This window comes from Hakea prostrata, chromosome 4, assembly GCF_041222555.1.
Source record: "Hakea prostrata isolate BN-2017 chromosome 4, UWA_Hpros_2, whole genome shotgun sequence".
NCBI classification, from domain to species: Eukaryota; Viridiplantae; Streptophyta; class Magnoliopsida; order Proteales; family Proteaceae; genus Hakea; species Hakea prostrata.
This window is the reverse complement of record NC_142603.1, coordinates 14,414,086-14,429,341: the sequence shown is the minus strand read 5'-3', so window position 1 is coordinate 14,429,341 and position 15,256 is coordinate 14,414,086. Positions and strand designations below refer to the sequence as shown.

Genomic DNA, 15,256 nt, shown 5'->3' with positions numbered 1-15,256 from the left:
AGCTAGTCAGTGATTTTATTTCAACTACTATTCTCAAAAATCTACCTCCGCACCCTTTGGTTGAAACCAAGAATAAGGGATAGGCCTTCAAGGAATCCAACTACAGGGTCATTATTCCCTATGATTACTGGTGCAGAACCAAGTCCGATGTTCAATAGGCACAATCTTTCCCAAATACCTTTAGCATACTTGCAGTCTCTAATAAAGTACATGCATGCATGTTGTCTTCCCTTCAACTCTAGCAGAAGTAACAGGATTCCTGATCCAATATAAGCTCATTTTCTTTTTCTCATCATTGGTAAGGAGATATAGTCTTTGCACACCAACTAAAGGAAGGAACAAGTACAATTGGGGGACTTAATTTGATCTTCCAAATCCTTGAGCCCAAAAAAAAAAAGTCATTGCTTAGATATCACTTAATTATTAAATTTCAAACCTTATTAGCCTTATCCAACCAAATTCTCTTCATGTATATTGGCATGATTCCTATATAGAACAATTTGTTTTTTCAATTGAATTTTAAAAAACCTTAGGTGATCCTCATAATAATTTTTTCTATACATTTTTTGGTAGAGATTATTCAGAATTCTTGCGACAAGAACAATGGTACTACCAAGACACCAACCACACCACCATTATTCTCCTGACCAATATTTACAAAGTAACCTTTGGCCTTCAATTTTTTTCTCTGCTAAGAAAGTTATACACAATTGGGCTTAACATGGTATTTGATCTCTGAATTGAGAGATCTCTTCAAAGATGGGAAGTCTCATGGATTTGAATGGAGTCCAATCACACAAAATCTTGTCAATCTCTTCTGTAAATATTTCTTCCAAGTTATGACCGAGTTGAGTTGACAAAAACTTGGCCGATTGAAGCGATTCCAACTCATGCAACAATTCATCTGCACGGCTTCTTGACTTTGAATCCTCTAAACCGGTGACTCTACATTGTTGGACATCTTCAAGAACTAACCGGGCTTCATCATATCTTCCCTGTTTGATTAGGCAAAGCCCTAAGTTGCAGGCTTTGTTTGCATCTGGCTCTATCATCTGTGCTTTTCTATACACAGCTTCAGCAGCCATATAGTTCGTTTGTTGCATATAAGCCCACCCCAGATTTCCCTGCCATTCCATTCAGTTAGTTACTGTTAGAATGAACACCCAAAAATCACCAATTAAAATTGAAACAAAAAGTTAAAAACACAAAGATTTAACGTAGTTCACACACAATGGGGTATACTACATCAAACAAATGGAGACCTCTCAACCAATCACCAGAATGGTGTTACAAAAAATCTCACCCAAAACTCTAAGATGAAAAATCCCAAAGCTCTCAATGACCTCAGATGAACATAGGATACTTATTTATAAAATGAATAAACGAGTCATTCGGGTTGCTTATCAAAATATATCTATGCGGTCCATCTTCAAAGTTACCATTATGATCATTAGATGAACAAACTATAACGAATTATTTCTAATCATTAATGATATTAAAATACAGTCTGAGTTAGGTAATCTGATCATATTACGTACAAGTATCCTTGAGGTTTCTTGCTTGATGGAAACCTGAAGCTTCCTGCCATGAGAGCGAGCTGTCTTGGTGGGTTTGCCATTGAAAGCTTCTCCTTGGTATATCAGCCTCAGCTTCTGCTTTAGCAAATCAATCTGTTCATCTATTCTTCCACATTTCTGTTAAATATACATATCTTCAAGGTCAGCTGATGATGAAACCTGCTAATTTGGCTTAATTAACTAACTAATAAAATTCAGAAAATTAATTTTGATTAGAAACCTCTTGGGACTGTGAGGGATATTGGTTTAAAAGTAGTATAAATTAATATAAATACCTTATATAAGTCTATGAGAACATTATCAAGTGACTCCTGGGCCTGTTTGGAGCAAAGATGCCTGAAGGATTTAATGGCTTCAATGGCTTCTGCACTTCTCTCTTGCTGCTTCATCACCACAGCCATGTCCTTGAGTGCACTATCAACTCTATCTCCTGCGTTAATTGCTTTCCAGAACAAAACTATTGCTGCTTCTGGGTCCTTCTGCACCAGCTGCAAATCCTCAAACCCCAACACCATAACCATTAAACAAAAAATCCTGGGCATGATTAAAACACGCCGAGAGAACGAAAAAAAAAACTCTATTTTTTACAGAATCCTGATTTTCCCAGAAAATAGAGGCAATAAAATGAAAATTTTGTTGTCAAAAAAACAACTGAAAACTAACCAAATTAAAGCTTCGATGGAAACCAAACTAAAGAAAGTTTCGGAAACAGCAAAACACTGTTTTTTACAGAATCCTGATTAACCCAGGAAAATAGAAGCCAGATCAAACGCAGAAAGGAGAAAAAGTAAAACTTTTTTTCCTGATGAAGAGAAGAAAAAGGGATAGAAATGGTACCTGAGCATATTTTGCACGAACATAAGGAGTATCTCCAGAAGGAACCTTGTGGATAACATGGAAAGAATCCTTTTTTTCTCCATTCCTGAAATTCATCTTCCTATTCTCTTCTGCACCTTGCATTTTTTTTTCCGATTATTCTTGATGATGTCTCAGGTGATGAAAGTGCTCGAATCTCTAGTTACGCGAAAAGACAGCGAACAAAGAGAAATGTGAGAAATGGAAAGCGCTAAGATCTACAGATACACAGAAACTCTGGGAAATGAACCTGGACTTATTAGCGTCTCCCTTCCTTCTTTTACCTCATTTTGTCTGCTTTTTTGCAGCTATACCTTTATATATAATGGGTCATCATTTTCTTTGTCTTACCTAAAAAGAAAGTCAACAAATTATTTGGAGCTCCCTTAGCCGTTGAATTTATTTTGCTACTACTGTGATTGATCTTAATGGTCGATCACAAATTGCACCAGAGATCAAGGCAACATAGGAACCCCGAAGGGTGGCTCAGTTGGCAAAGCCCAACGCTTCCACGTATGAGGTCTAGAGTTCGAATCCCCTCGGGGCCAAGGGCGAAGCCCCACCTATATTAATTATATGAAAACCGCCTTGAAGATGTAGTCGTGCGCAAGCTGGCCCGGATGAACCTCATTTCCAAAAAAAAAAAGATCAAGGCAACATAGGACTATAATCCCTCGACTGCAAAAAATTTCTTGTGTTTATATGAGCTATCTCCTCATGTTACATTACTTTGTCTAAATTTTCATTTTCAATTTTGCTTTCTCTTTTGACATCAGCTCAGAGTTTGAATTTTCCTTTTATGAGTTCACATTTATAGTTCTACAGTTCATTAAAATATCTGCACTAGATTTCTTATATAGAAAAATCGACACATGGTATATTAACATATACTACTTATTAAAATCAAATAAAATATTGTATATGGTCTACAGAATCTTGTTATTTGTCTTGGAGACTGATTCAACATTGGATCTTTTCTTCTCCACAAGTATATAAAGAATCAATTATTCTCATTATATTCTTATTTCAATAAACCCCCTTCCCACCCCCCCTCCCAAAAAAAAACACAAATACACACACAAAAACTAAAAAAAATCTTCTCAAAATCATTAAAATGACATCATTATAATATGATATGAAAAATTATAGAACGAATGTTTTGAACTCTAAGTAAAGTCAATAATCAAATTTGAAAGAATACACATAATTTTGTATTCAGGAGATATATTTTTTTTCTTCTTATATCACCTAAGTGTCTGAAATGCCATTTTTTTTTCCTACAATACAATAAAATCATATGAGAATTTTATTGTAACTTAAAAATCAATATATTTTTTTCTTAAAAAATATTAATATTTAAATTAGTTTTATTTTTACAAAAATGAAGAAAAGTAGTTTTATTTTTACAAAAATAAAGAAAAGTAGTTTTATTTTTACAAAAATGAAGAAAAACTATAAAAGGTAAACCTGTTTAGAAGTAGTCAATTCAACTCTTTCCTATTTTGACATATTCTGATAGGCAATTCAGATGACTCGATTTGTGAGATATGTGATGGAAGTACAGTGCCTATGCAGATAACCCCAGAGCCCATTATTGATTTTGTTCTTTAGAGGAAATGTAGGTACGAACAAATCTACTATGGCAACTAGTTTAGCCAATTAAACTATAAATATATACTCTATGTTTTTTTTTTTTTTCTTATATAATAAAAGTTCTTCTCCTTTACTCGTGCATTTAGAATATATGATAACCGGTGCCCAAAGAACGGTTTTCCATAAAACAGGTAAGCTACTTTCCAGAAAATAAGAATAATAATTGATAGAGAATCTACTCAGAAGACTATAATTATGACTTATGAATATTTTTACCAGCTGCCCAACTAGATGAACAGGCTTGTTATATGGGTTTTGATTCTTTTGAATAATATTGTTCAAGAAACCCTTCATTTGCTTCCAAACTGCATCAAGAACAAGACCCCAAGATTTGTTTGCAGAAGCAGCTAGCATGATCAGTCCACATCTTATCTGATATTTGTTTGATTAAAATGAAATTTTATGGGTCCTACCAAATCATATATTAGTCATATCCCCACCATTATATCAACTCATCAATTCTCAAAAAAAAAAAAAAAAAAAGTAGCACACCTTATTGACGTGTTAAATTTGTATGTAAGACATGCGGCTGGACCTTTGGGACTGCGCACCAAAAATTGGACGGATACATCCCTACTAAACTGGTGACACAGCATGGGCCACCAACTGAACAACAACAAGAACTTTCGGTGGTTCATGTCCATTTTCATTATAACTTGCTATTTCATATGGCAGGAAAGAATGAAACTCTGTTCAATCACAAATTACCTAATCCCCATCTGGTGTTAGGAAAACTCTCATCTTGGATAGGACCTTTACAACTACAAAGGGAGGAAGAGAAACTACATATTTACAGTCCTAACAACTATGGGAACATTAATGAGTTGGAAGACGACTTATGCAATAATATACTAATATCTAATAAAAGTATTTTGATGTGTGCAGGGGTTCCTAACCAACAACTAGGGTCCGTAAGATTGAGTGTGGGAGTATACAAAGACAGACATATACAATATGTCAATTTGGAAGGAGGAAGGTGAAAGTTGTTGTGGAGACTATGATTGGTGGACTTCATCTAGGAATAACAAAAGCTGCACACTGTGGGCTGAGGATAGAAGAGATATGGACAAACAATCCAAAAATAGCTTATCTATTACCATGGCCTTCAAAACTCACATGGCCTCTTGAAGAATTAACCATTCTTTTGGAGTTGGCTAATGCCACAAAAATGGTAAAATTTGATATATTCCCACACACTGCGCTCCAGATGCGTTTTGAAAATTATGCTAATTTAGCAACTCATCAAGGGGATTACTGTAATAACACTATATGTAGTCCTTGTAAGTGTTTTTAGAACTAAGCTTTAATATGAGTTTATTTTCTTTGATCAAAAAAAAAAAAAGACAAAAACTATGAAAAACAAGAAGATTGTGCAACATCAGTGTTTGTGTTGATTTGTACTTGGAAAGGGGTAGATTCAACTGAGCCTATCCTGACCCAAAATCATATACATGTTGATCTTTAGCAGGAAGCATATCTATGGAAGTTGATTGAAGTGTATCTTGTAGTCTTTTGCATCCTTCACTCAAAAGAGTATGGTTTAAGAAATTTTGGCAACAAGAAGATCGTGTATCACACCATCTAATTGGAGAAGAAAAAGTAAGATTACATGATAGAAATGCTAATTTTATTTTTTACTACTTTAAAGGATAAAGTTGTCAATTCACACATTAAATTAGTCCAAAAAGGAACAAGTATGCATATCATTATTGGGTGTCAATTCTCCTAATCTCACAGTATTAATTTTATATTTAATGGTATTTCTTGTTTCATTTTTCTTGAATTAAGAAAATAGATTATGAAGTTCATGAATAAATTATTTATTTATTGTTGTCCTTTTTCTTTGAATCAGAGGTTTTTTTAATCTCTTCAATGTACTCTAAGTTGGGAGAAATTATCTTTCAAATCGTAGTCAAATAACCTAATAGTTGATTTTACTGTTCTACCACATAGCAAAGAAACTGTTATCTGTTATTGTAGAAGGTATGGTGATCACATCATGAGTCATGACAGTCCATTTTCTGAAGTTGAATAAATAATAGGACAATTTTTCTAAATAAAATAATTAAAGCTAATAATTTACATAGAATAGATCATGTGGGTTTGTTGATTCCAATCTAATGGATCAAGTGGATGCTGGCAAAGTATTTACTATTTCCAAATGAGATGTGTTTCATTAACTGTGCACTAGTGAGTAATATTTTTGTTTTTATATTAAAACGAATTTTACTCCAAAATAATGGGGGAAATTTTGAAATACATAATTCCTAAATGAAGCAACTAAGGAATATAATGTTCTACCCCAAAAAAAAAAAAAAAACGAATATCTTTGGAAAGTCAGTTTTTTATTAGTGTACGAATCACCATAGTCTAGTCTAATAAAACATGAAACACGATCAAGACTATTCTATTCACATAAATTTTGAAAAGAATTACCAAGTTTGAATAAATACAAATTTAATTGATTTGGATTTTTTTTATTTTATGATGATCGGCCTGTATCATTATATCTAGAGTCCTACACTCAAAAGTCATATGATCACCTATTATTTTATTTTTTTAAATAATTTTCTTAAACCATTGTTGGCATGCTCAATCGGTAAGAACGCCTTTTAGTGAAGAGGTTGCAACTTCGAGTTCACCTAACGGTATATTATGTAATATTTTGTCCCTAATATATACATAAAATCATATATTCTAAAAAAAATAATAACAATTTTCTTTAACACACACGTCTGTTTATTGGGTTAAAATTACTTTCTCATGATATCAATCTTCCAAGACAAGAATAAGAATTCAACATAAAACTTGATCAATCTACTCTTCTTTGGGGAAAAAAGAAAAAAGAAAATGAAAAGCAAAGTATTCATTGGAGGGGCAAAAGAAGACAGCAACAAATTGAATCAAGTCAACGCCTCACCTGATGTGTACAATTCTCATTAGGCTGGTCTCCTAAGTGGGACAAAAGTTATTAAATGCCAGTGGACAATGGAGGGTTCAAGATCTTCAGCGTCTGGGCAAGGCATGCGTCTACAAGTCTGCCACTGAATGCCCTACATATGCTGAATTCCCTACATGTGGTACCAAGAAACCAACCGAATACTACAAGCAGGACATCTGGCTGCCGTACGCACGCCATCCATGCACACACGCACGCAAAGAAGGAAAGATGAAAATGATCCTAATGAAAGAGTCTTGGGGCCAAGGAATTTATAGGCTTGTAAGTACTTTTCTTTGAAAGACAGACAACAAGTCCTTCTCAAAGGTATTCAAAGAAAGAATATAACTTCTATACCCCCTAGCTCCCCGTGCACAAGACTCTAGAAAGTTATTTTTCATTTCAATTTGGCTGCACCGTATATAAGATCAAGCTTTCTTTTATAGAGGTCTTTAGACCCATGACTCTATAGGCTTATAGCTTGTTTTATTTGCAACTTGCAAGATAGTCTTTTCAAAGGAATTCGAAGTAAGAACATAACATCTAGAGCAAATTGCACTGGCACCCCAAAATGGAAGCCTTAAAGCACTAACAGCCCACTTTATGTTTAAAAAGCACAGAGACCCCAAAATTAGAATTTCATTAGATATATTTGTCCAATTTATTACTAAAAACCTTTCAGACACTGTTTTATTATAGGGATATTTTTTTAAAATAAACAGTAATATAATTGTCTTTAGTGATAAATTGGACAAATATATTCAATGAAAATTCAATTTTGGGGTCTCTTTGCTTTTTAGTTATAAAATAGGGTATCAGTGTTTTAAGGCCTCCATTTTGGAGTACTAGTGCAATTTGCTCTAACATCTATTAAGTCTGCACGAGTACAACGGATTAATTCATCTTCAAAACTTAATCATTAAGTAAAGATTTTCTTCTAAAAAAAAAAGTAAAGATTTTCTTTCCAACAAATATTAGACATTTAATTTAATTTCTTTGCTACCATTGCAAATGGTCAAACCGCAACATTGAATAGCTTCATCAGTTCAACAATTTTTTGTTAAAGATGTGTTACAGGAAATTGCAAAGCGTTTGTGAAGAGCGAGAACGAGTGTGAGTTAGTTATGCTAAGCCAGCTTCATTCTCCACCATTTAACACCCTTGCACTTGGATTGAAGCAAGGAAGAAAAGAGCATTGGGCTACATTGTTGGAGACTCAAATGGCAAACCTATGACAGCTTCTTCAAGAGGAAGAAAAAGAGAGTTTTATTGCTGAAGCTGCAACCATCCAAGAGGAGCTAATCCTTTCATCCTTCCAAATTCATGAATACGATCACATCAATCAGAGCACTTTGTGCTGGTACTCCTCATCACTTTGCATCCAATACACTCAAAAGAGTATGATTTAAGAAATGTTGGCAACAAGAAGATTAATGTGTATCACACCATTTAATTGGAGAAGAAAAATGTAAGAATTTTTTTTTTTTTTTTGAGAGAAAAATATTAAAATTCATTAACTACCTTGAAAACACTTACAGATATTACCTATTGTTCTATTACAGTCATCCGTTAGATTAGATGCTATAGTAGCTGTTTTTTCAAAACATAGTTGAAGCATTGGGGATGGGAATTTATCGTACATTCGTACTTCATTGTTTGTGATGTCTTAGCAACATTAATTAACATAGATATTTCACGAAGAGGCCATGTCCCTGATATTGGCTTTGGTAAGAGAATTGGTAACCCTGGGTAATTAGTCCAAATTTCTCTTATCTCCACCCCAGCTGTTGCTGCATGGTCGACTCGTGTTTGTATCCCAAACAATGTTGCCTCCAGGATCCCCATTGAGTTTTTCTTTCCAAAATTGATGAACTGTAGGTGTCCATCTATGTACATCCCCATGCTCCATCCTACTGTCCTAGCCGCCGGTTAAGTATCCCTATACATATCAATACATTGCTGTCAGTCTGTGATATATGGCTACAACAATTCTCTTCAAAACTTTGGGGTAACGCATAGTTCATTTGTGTAGCTGAATCTAGGATTTTTTTTTCCTCAACCTTCCATAGTTTTAAGGCTGCAATCCATTGATTCACATTCACTAACACTTTGAGAGGATTGGGTGTTTTTTGAGTAAAAACTCTAGAATTTCTCTCTTGCCAAATAAAGTAACAAGAGATGCTAAAGACAGATAAGAACCATTTGCAATTAGACATATTCAATTGAGAGCATATATTATAACACAAACTCAGCATTGAAGTGTCACTCCAATTTTCCGTGCGTAGCCCCAGTGGCCCCGCAGCGTGAATTCCTTTCACCCATTCACACGAAATAAAAATATGCCATGTTGTTTCATACTCCTTCCCGCACAGACCGCATTCCGGTTGAGTGTGCGACCATTGCGCTATTTTTGCTTAGACTGGTAATCCTGCATTTAAAACACGCCAAAAAAAAAAAAAAAAAAAAAAAAAAAACTTCATATTTTGGATGGATCGGTAATTTCTGCATTTGCTTCCACCAATCCGTGAATTGGTTTTCATGGAATGAGAAACGTTGTTTGATAATTTCTCAAAAGGCCCTTTTCACCAAGAATTCTGCATTTGGAGAAAGTAAAGATGTCCAGGAATCACAATGGTCCGAAAGTGAAATTGGAAATGTTATAACAGGGGTGGGGTTGCATGAAGGTGAAGAGATCTCCATGTTTACGCTTTGCATTTCACTTGCCACTTCTGCCACCGTAGCCTGTCGGACCATCTTGTGAAATTTTGTATAGATGTCAAACTGTTTTCTTGGGATTGTAGCCATGGGTCGAAACAAAAAGAAGTTTGAGTTTCATTCCCCACTTTACGGAGCACCATCACCCTTAACTGAGGAATGAAGCTTGTAATACTATTCCATATCCAATATCCCTTCTTCTTGTATACCTTAGGATTAAAGATGATTGTGAAAGTATTTGCCATCCTTGCTTTAACAGTAAGGCAGAGTTGTAATCTTCCGTTCTCTTAAAGCCCATTGCCCCATCGCTTTTGGTTGACAGAATTTACCCCACGCAATGAGGTTCATCTGTTTACTCTTGTTTGGTTGTCCTTTCCAAAATCTCTGACAGATGGAATCAATCTTTGTGCATATTGTCTTAGGCAATCTAACACATTGCATTCGGTAAAGTGCCATCGACTGAAGTGCTGCCTGCATTAAGACACCCCGTCCCGCATATGATAGATTCTTTGCCTTCTAACATGCTAACTTATGAGACATTCGATCCAACACACTTTGCAGGATTTTTGACTTTCCTCTGCCAAGCATCAGTTTAGTCCCCAAGTAAGTGGTTTCCCCTTTGATTTCTGATACCCTTAATATTGAGAGTATCATATTTCTCTCTTCTCTGGGAACATTCCAACTAAAAAAGCTCCACTCTTTTCAAAGTTTATCTCTTGCCCTGTCAAGTCCGCAAATAATTCTAACACCGCTTTTAATGCCAAAACTTCTTCAGTGTCCGCTTTGCAAAATAAAAAAGTGTCATCTGCAAGAAAAAGTGTGAAATCTCTAGGGCGGCCCTTCCAACTTTAATTCCACTTACAAGCTTGAGAGATTTGTACTCATCTAAGAGGCGAGATAGGACCTCCATAATTAGCAGGAAAAGGTAGAGACTGAGGGGACACCATTGTCTCAACCCTCGTGATCTAGTGAACCACTTATACGAGGATCCCTTAACTTTGCAGGAGAACGTGGGGGAGGATATTAAAGTATTAATAAGCATGCACCACTTATTATCAAATCCCAAGAATTGAAAGAGTTTGATCAAAATGCTCCTGTCAACCCTGTCATATGCTTTATACATATCTAGTTTCAAGGCTATAAAACCTTTCTTACTGCATGTCTTATGCATGTAATGAAAGATTTCATAAGCTACCATAATGTTGTCCGTGATTTGTCTGTTGGCCACAAAGGCTCCTTGATTAGAGGAGACAATGCCAGGCAAGAAGGCTTTCAATCTCTTGGCCAAATTTTTTGCAATAATTTTATAGGACACATTACACAGGCTAATTGGTCTAAAATTCAAGACCAATTTCGCCTCATTCTTCTTTGGGATAAAACACAACAAAGTGTGATTAACACCGTGGGGGAGAAATCCGTCCACGAAGAAAGCAGTAACGAACTTAAAAACATCATCACAAATCAAATCCCACGATTTTTTTTATTTTTTTTAAAAAAAATTAAGAAAAAAAACCATTGAAGCCATCCATCCCAAGTGCTTTGTGTGGTCAAAGTGAAAACACAGCTTTCTTAATCTCTATCATATTAGGTGTATCAGACAGAGGCCCTCCAACAAGGTCAATGGGTGGGAACAGGCATTCAATAAAATCAGGATCAAGAGATCCTGGTGACTGATAGAGTTTTTCCATGTATCCCGCAAACACCCCGGCAATCTCAATTGGGTTGGAAAAAAAGTCGCCCATCAGCCTCAACAACTGAGATTCCTCTTCTATGAAGATTGATTTTACTAGCAAGATGATAGAATCTAGTATTTCTATCACCATTCGAAATGTACATACCTCAGGACTTCTGAAACCAGAACATTTCTTCAGCCTCTAAAGCCCAAGCCATCATTTGTTTCTTTTCCCGAATGAGATTCCAATTAGGGTCTCCACTTTGTTCCAACACATCAACTTCAAGAGAAATTCCATGGAAAATATTATCCACAAGCCCAACACCGAAGAATTCCACTTTTTTTTAAAAACGGGACAAGTTGGCCAATTTTTCATTGAAAGGGGTGTTCAATTTTTTCCCCAAGCCAGACTGCAAATCCAAAGGGAATTTAGGATGAGAAAACCAAGCATTTTGAAAGTGAATCAACTTTCGATTAAACAATGTGTCACCCAAAGTATTAAGGATCAAAGGGTTATGGTCGGACCCAGAAGCAGGTAATTTTTCAACTCGCTAATTCGGAAACCAGCTAATCCAACTAGGAGAGGAGAAGACTCGATCCAATTTCTCTTAGACTAAATTAGGGGGTGATGCGTCCAAAATCTGCTCAGCCCTTGGATCTCCACGTGATGTCCTGCAAAACAAAAGCGTCAGATGTGGCCCGACCGCTGGGGTCGGGAGTCCACCTCCGAAGGCTAAGTCAGTTGATGAACTTAATCACAAACGGCTCTGCTAGAAGCGCAGAGCTAAGGAATGAAGAACTGGTAAAGGTGATCTAGATAGCAGATCGCTGATAGTTTAGGTCTATCAGTATGTATCTGAACCTGAGTCTCAGATAGTATTCTTTTCGATCGATCGATCCGTCCCTCACCTTGTATGGTAGTGAGGTTTATATAGAGTGTACCTTCGAATCTCCTTCGTTGGATGCACTTGAGCCTTCTTCGGGTATTCGTTGGATCTTATCAGTTAGATCCGTTGAGCGATAGACTTCTACTAGTTTGGGCTAGTAGAGGACTCCTGAGATAACCTTTAGGTTATGCGATGGTTATCCCTTTGATAATGATTATCCGCAGCCGTCAGTTTGAGTCTGCCATCATCAGGGTGATTACCCTAATCCATAAGTAAGATTAGGGCACGCTTCTTGCTGCCAAATAAGCTTTCTTCTTCAGCAAGCCATCTTCAGGATCCGGTTCGCTCGGGAGCGATTCGGTTATCTCCGTCTCGACCGGGGTCGAGGGTCGGGCCAGGTATGAACCCGGTCTGATCATAAACTCTCCATATCACGAGCCCCCCAGACCAAGCGTTCGGTCGATCCCGAGGGCTTGGTTTTTAAATCGGGTTCGTCGTCGAGGTGATAATCTCTGCGTGCTTCATTAAATGTCATATCACATTTAATGCGGTGGTCACTTTTCCTCGAGCGTTGTGAGTGTAAGGCCACATATCTCGTTGCAGTTGATCTGTCGTGGCTCACGTCATCCAAGCGACGGTTTCCGAACGCCTATTTCGGATTCATGAGTTCAAACTTTCAAAACGTCTTTCAATCTTGATCGTTGATTTTGAATCAATCTCGATCGTTCAGATTCACGAACACTCGTGCGGGAGTTTTAAAAGCGGTTCGTTGTCTTCGTAGGTTTCATTATTCCTGTCCTGGAATTTGAACCTTTGTCGTCGCTTCGCGCCTTCCTGCTCGTCAAGCTTCCGTCTCCTCGAATCAGTAAGTTCTACTGGTCTTTTTCTTTTGTAGTTTCTTCGAAACGAGTAATGGCGGACGATAGGGCTTCTTTAGTACCCCATGTTGGTAATAGCAGTGATGCTTTTGCTTCTCCTGCTCCCGAACAATCGGATAGTGATAACAAAACCCTAACCGTCCTCCGGCGGGGAGTTCGCTGAAGTTTCTCAAAAAGATTTTGAAAGAAAAACCAAAACTTCTCCTGTCCTTCTCGAGTCTGGATCTTCCAAGATTGTCGAGTCTTCTAGGCAGCCTCAAACCTCCGGGTCCAGTGGTGGACCTGGCTCTGTTCCCTCCATTTACAATGAGGAAACCCTTCTTTCAGCTGTCCAAGATTTTGATCTTCCTTCCTCATATCAGGTTAGGGCTCCCCACCCTGATGAGAGGGTTGATTCATCCCTTTCGGGTGAATTTTCTCTGTATATAGATGCACTGGAAAGCGAGGTTCGCTTTCCCTTTTTTAATCCTTTGTTCTCCGCAATTTTGAATCACTGGAACATTTGTCCTGGAATGCTCCTCCCCAATAGTTGGCGTCTCATCGTCGGCTTCTTGGGTTTGTGTTTTGAGCTTGGCATTACGCCCTCTCTTTCTCTTTTTGTACATTTTCATGTTCTTTCTATCTCCCATCCTCCCGGATGGGTTTTTCTGTCCAAACGCAATAAGGCTGAACTTGATTGGAGAGGCAGCAGCCTTGTCAAAGGAACTTGCCCTTCTAACCACAAAAGATGGCGCGAACGATACTTTTTCTGTCGAGCGCCTCCATCAGATCTTAACTTCCCAACCACTTGGAGGAGGTGTACTTCTTCTTTCGAGAATAACCGAGACCTTCCCTTATCCAAAGAAGATGAGGCGGCCGTCAGGAAGATCAAATCCATTTCATGGTATCAAGAGATACATGGACTTGAAGTGGAGTATAACTCCATCCTTCAGTACTGGGGCTTGGCTCATTGTGAGCTTCTAACCATCATCCTTTGATTTGACCGAAGTGATATATTTTGAATTCTGACTCTTGTCCTTCTTCTTTGCAATGCCTCCCAGAATGAACCCTGAAAGCCTGCGGGTGAAAGCCGCTAGGGCCGTTGTGGCAGTCGAGCAACGATCGCCCAGGGTCTTGACCGTAGATCAAGAGGCTTCTCTTCCCTCTCCCGACCCCTCTTATAGGGGTATCAGGAATATCAAGCCTGTAGCTGATGCTTCGGGTAAAGGGAAGAAACCGATGGTGGAGAGATCTAATGTCTCTTCCTCCGCCCGAACCAAGAGGAGGCATGACACAATTGATGCTCCCTTCAATAAAAAAATCCAAAGCTTCGACGGATGGTGAGGAGGTCTTCACCCCCAGTGGACCCTGAAGATGACCGACAGGGTTACTCGGGATCCCGAGAAAGCTGCAGAATGGAGCTCCCTCAGTCTTTCTCCTTCTGATCGCCAGGAGTTTGAAGCCATGGATGACACCTCCCTTGTTAGTCAATCTACAAGGTACCGGTCTTCTTGCTTACTTATGTTTTCATAATTTCTTATGACTTCTTCTGATATCTTCCGCCTTCCCAGGAATGCTGTGTTGAGCTTTTATCAACACATGGAAGCATTGAGCTGGGTTGGTCGCACCAGCTCCTTGCTGCAAACTTGTGAAGAGAAATTGGCCAAGGCCAATTCTGAAATAGACCAGCTGACTGCAGCTACCGTGGAGCTGCAGAAAAAGCATGAGGAAGAAGTGATCTCCCTCAAGGAAGCCCTCGAAGCTTCGAAAATTCGTGTCACTGCTGCCGAGCGCGAGGCCAGAAAGCAAAAGGCAGCTGCCACGTTGTTTGGTGACAGCCTTGAAATCAAAAGCAGGGAGCTCGAAGAACATCTGAAGTTGGCGATCCCTAGCAAGCCTGAGCATATAAAGCCAGAGCTTCGGAAGGAGTGCATTCGAAAATACCTAAACAACGTACCTTTCTCCGAGTTGCTAGGTCTCTACAACATTCAAGCTTATCGCATGGGGCAGAACGACGTTTGGGAGCGAATCCTTGGATCGATCCCTGACTTCGACATCGCTCCTTTTTCGTGAGGTATGCCACCAAGAGGTCTTCGGGAAAG

The 15,256-nt window shown here is 38.0% G+C and overlaps 1 protein-coding gene across 2 annotated transcripts; it reads right to left on the bottom strand.

Annotated features, from left to right (window-relative positions):
* Positions 1-546: 546 nt before the first annotated feature.
* LOC149018103 (protein SULFUR DEFICIENCY-INDUCED 1-like) lies at positions 547-2,707 on the bottom strand. Of its 2 annotated transcripts, XM_089154290.1 has the most exons (5): positions 2,683-2,707; positions 2,415-2,591; positions 1,853-2,065; positions 1,539-1,694; positions 547-1,124 (listed from the first exon to the last, which is right to left on the bottom strand). In XM_089154290.1, the coding sequence occupies exons 2-5, from the start codon at positions 2,535-2,537 to the stop codon at positions 717-719; spliced, it is 900 nt and encodes a 299-aa protein (XP_089010416.1). In that variant the 5' UTR covers positions 2,538-2,591; positions 2,683-2,707; the 3' UTR covers positions 547-716. The 2 variants fall into 2 exon arrangements, with proteins under 2 accessions (XP_089010416.1, XP_089010415.1); XM_089154289.1 differs by lacking the exon at positions 2,683-2,707 and having other exon boundaries at positions 2,415-2,652.
* Between the last annotated feature and the right edge of the window lie 12,549 nt (positions 2,708-15,256).

What these genes read in the sequence shown, in the direction of transcription:
- LOC149018103 (XM_089154290.1), bottom strand. Translation starts at nt 2,537, where the DNA reads ATGCAAGGTGCAGAAGAGAATAGGAAGATGAATTTCAGGAATGGAGAA. An exon ending in TTCGTGCAAAATATGCTCAG is followed by an intron (nt 2,066 to 2,414) that starts GTACCATTTCTA and finishes GAGGATTTGCAG; the next exon opens with CTGGTGCAGAAGGACCCAGA. An exon ending in AAGAAACCTCAAGGATACTT is followed by an intron (nt 1,125 to 1,538) that starts GTACGTAATATG and finishes ATGGAATGGCAG; the next exon opens with GGAAATCTGGGGTGGGCTTA.